The following is a 3,852-nucleotide window of genomic DNA, read 5'->3' as shown; positions in this document are numbered from 1 at the left end:
TTAATGTTAAACTGCATTGATAATTTTAATGGTTATGGAAGGCTGTTCAATTTAGAGGGTGACAAATAAGCCGTTGGTATCAATCGTCAGTGAAAAATAGTAAAAAACATAGTTCTTCAGTTGGAAGAATTTTATTTCAAGCCATATCGAGAGGCTAAAATTTCCAAATATGGGCAGCCTTACCAATTGCTTCCCTTGTATTTGAGCGTTTCATTCGGATTAGTCGGATAAAATGGTTTAGACAGATAATATTTTCAGTTAAGGACTCTAATGCTCTTATAATTATCCACACAAGGACTTTTTTTATGGGACTATAAAAACCCAACATGTTTTACCATTGATGGGCGCCAACTTAATTTCTTCTCTCCTTCTTTTTCAATTCGTTTCATTTTGAGTCATATAGAAGCACCGGGTGATTTCGTACAAATGGCTGTGACACCAGCAAGCGACGAGTTCATTACCCCGGAAATTAATTCATTTGGGCAGTCATTCAGGTTTGCTTTATTATATGCTTTTGTCCACATTTTTATGTAACCACTATATTAGGTACACTCAAGAAATTTGTACACTAAATTTATCAACCAAATGATGCGACTGTTATTTCATTCGTTCAAATGTTCAAATAATGAGACACATTATTTGGTGAACAAATTCGAGCTGGCTGGATGTGTTTGTTTCTTTCAGTGAACAATATGAACTAAAGTGCGGCATGCATGGTATGAAAATGAATTGATTGCAGGGACTATAATGCAGAAAGTGAAAGGCAGAAAAGCGTGGAGGAATTCTACCGGCTGAACCACATTAACCAAACGTACGATTTTGTGAAGAAGATGAGAGAGGAGTATAGCAAGTTGAATAGAGTGGAAATGAGCATATGGGAATGTTGTGAGCTCCTGAATGAAGTTGTGGATGACAGTGACCCTGATTTGGACGAACCACAGATTGAGCACTTGTTGCAAACAGCAGAAGCAGTTAGAAAAGACTATCCCAATGAAGATTGGCTGCACTTGACTGCTCTTATTCATGACCTTGGAAAAGTGCTTCTGCTTCCTAAGTTTGGAGGGCTTCCTCAATGGGCTGTGGTTGGAGACACGCATCCTCTTGGGTGTGCTTTTGATGAGGCCATTGTTCACCACAAGTACTTCAAGGAAAATCCAGACCACAACAACCCTTCATATAATTCCAAGTACGGAATTTACTCCCATGGATGTGGACTTGAAAATGTGATGATGTCATGGGGTCATGATGACTACATGTACTTGGTGGCCAAGGAAAATGGAAGCACTTTGCCTCAGGCTGGATTGTTCATCATTAGGTATCACTCTTTTTATCCTCTGCACAAATCTGGGGCATATGAACACCTAATGAACAAGGAGGATGAAGAGAATTTGAAGTGGCTTCAAATATTCAACAAATATGACCTCTATAGCAAGAGCAAAGTTCGAATTGATGTTGAGAAAGTAAAGCCTTACTATTTATCTCTTATTGACAAGTACTTCCCAGAAAAGCTCAGATGGTGATCGGGAGAAATGATTCATATCCTATAATATTTGGGAAAAATTATGTACCCTAATGTGTGCTCTGTTTCATACCTTCTTTAATTTGTCCTGTATGAATAAACAAACGTTTGGTTAAAATATGAAAAATAATATTTGTATTTTTGTGCTGTTGTGCATACACATACATACGTACTAATAAAGATTGGTTTTCTTCCATTTTTATCTGCACTAATCTATTTTTATTTTATTTTATATTTATCTAAAAAAAGAGGAAAGAATAAGATGATTGCACTTCCTAAACCCTAATTTTGACAAAGTGGGCCCCAAAGCCATATACGATGAAAAACACATGTTAATTGTATGAGTGTTGTTAAAGAAGTCTAAAATTAACTGAGTATACCGTATGATCTAAGTATACTCTAATATTTAAATTAAAAATATATAATTAACTAAGTACACCTTATTTAACTACCAAAATACCCCTTGTACACCCTAACCGGTTGTATTGTATCTCTGGAAGCCCAGGAACTCCTAATTGAGAATCTTTGGTGTTTACCCACATATACAACTTTCCTTTATCTGCTATTAAACAGAACGCAGAGGCATTTAATTTCAAATCGGGAATGCATGAAAGCATCAAGTATACTAGTTTGAACCATAGTACGAACGTCAGCCTAACCATGTTCTTGAATTATGCAACCAAGAATTATCGATGCTCTTACTCTGATCAGACGTCCTTTAAGTATTGAGTTTTTTTCCAGAACACTACCCACGCATAGCAAACCAAACGAAATCCTACATGTTAATACTTGTACTCAATTGGTCTAGGGCCACAAGTAGGTCATATGAATAGTACTGTTTTACGGTGGTGAAGGCTGGGTCTTGGTATTTGATGGGAAGGTCAGCTTTTTTACAGATGCGGTGAAGCCAAGGAAGATGATGAGCAACTCTGTCATGAAAGTTACAAAACCTTTTTGGTTTTACAATTCAATTTAGGGTTGAATATGATGAGTTCGGAACATATAAAAATTTCTTGATGAGTAGAGTGCATTTATTAAAATTACATTTGTTTCACAATTCAATATATCCATTTTGGTCATTTTATATTAGGGTAAATTAGAAATTTAATAAATAGTTTGGTAATAGGGTGTATTCAATTAATTTTAAGATTCGTTTAACAATATCCTAATTGTATTCACGGGTTAATTGGTGCAACAACTAGCTCGTAGTCAAACTTATAGCACACGGGTTTTTGATATAAGTCGACTACAAACTAATTTCTCTTTCCAAAGTTGCTATAAGAAAAGGCACTTCCTGTATATTTTAAAGCACCAATTTGCAATGTAATCATACTGTTGGGACAATGCTTGGGCTGACCAAATGCTAAAATAGGTCTGTGTTTCCTGTTGACAACTTGTATATCAAATTCTGTGGAAGTGAAAGACCGAGCATACCAGCATTCCTCTGCCATGACATCAGGCTTGAGTTTGGGTAAATGATAGCCAAAAGGGACGATTGTAGATTATCGACCAAGCATTAGTTCGATTCAAAAGTAAACATTGTGATTGGTAATGCAGCTCTTTATGTTTCACTAGTGGGGATGACTATTTCAATGCTGTGGTAGCATAAAGATTTTGGGTTTGCCATTGAGGGAATAGAACAATTGTCGAAAGTGTACGATCAGGGTAATTGTAAGTACATGGCAGGTGGCACAATTGTTGTGCCTGGGAAAACTACTAGAAGCTTTGTTGCTGGCACAATTATCAGATTGTGATAATTCTTCAAGAAGTACTTCAAATTAGTTCATGTGTTTCTATCCTATTTTATGTAAATCCTAGATAGTTATGTCTATGTTGATAAGGACTCGTACACATTTATATTGTATCCATTTTTACGGGATGAATATCAATGAATCAATATTCTACGTAAGTACTGGTTGATTTTGACAATCTTATAAAAACTTTTAAGGAACTCTAGTTTTCCAACGTGGGACTAATTTCAACTCAAACATGTTTGCAATGCCTTGCAAAAACCAACAATACCCCACATTTGAGTTAAAATTTGTATTCAAACACCTAACATACCCCACATTTGAATGGAAATTTAAATGCAAATGATGCCTAGATCACCTCAGAGATAGTAGCAATGATATGCGTAAGGAGAAGTGTCTTTTGGACTTGAACTTACCTTAGTGAAAATATATCGAGTCTACTTGGTGATGCAGTGGATATAATGAACTTGAACTGTTCACCCCTATTAGTAAACCGAGACAATACATTTCACACATATCAAATCTGACATACATCAATTCATACGTTTGTGTTCATTTTGGTCTTGAACAAATCCCAGTTTT

At 35.8% G+C, this 3,852-nt stretch overlaps 1 protein-coding gene across 1 annotated transcript; it reads left to right on the top strand.

Moving 5' to 3' along the window:
• Positions 1-361: 361 nt before the first annotated feature.
• Positions 362-1,603, top strand: LOC103342639 (inositol oxygenase 4-like). Its single transcript, XM_008246272.3, has 2 exons — positions 362-494; positions 740-1,603. Exons 1-2 carry the CDS (start codon positions 427-429, stop codon positions 1,518-1,520), a joined length of 849 nt encoding a protein of 282 aa, XP_008244494.2. The 5' UTR covers positions 362-426; the 3' UTR covers positions 1,521-1,603.
• Positions 1,604-3,852: the final 2,249 nt, after the last annotated feature.

This window comes from Prunus mume, linkage group LG7 (genome assembly GCF_029339155.1).
Source record: "Prunus mume cultivar Tortuosa linkage group LG7, ASM2933915v1, whole genome shotgun sequence".
Classification (NCBI taxonomy): domain Eukaryota; kingdom Viridiplantae; phylum Streptophyta; class Magnoliopsida; order Rosales; family Rosaceae; genus Prunus; species Prunus mume.
Note: the sequence above shows the minus strand (reverse complement) of the source record. Positions and strands in the feature narration are given on the sequence as shown.

Coding starts and splice junctions, on each gene's coding strand:
- LOC103342639 (XM_008246272.3), top strand. CDS start 427: ATGGCTGTGACACCAGCAAGCGACGAGTTCATTACCCCGGAAATTAAT. Junction 495..739: donor TCATTTGGGCAGTCATTCAG/GTTTGCTTTATT, acceptor AATTGATTGCAG/GGACTATAATGCAGAAAGTG.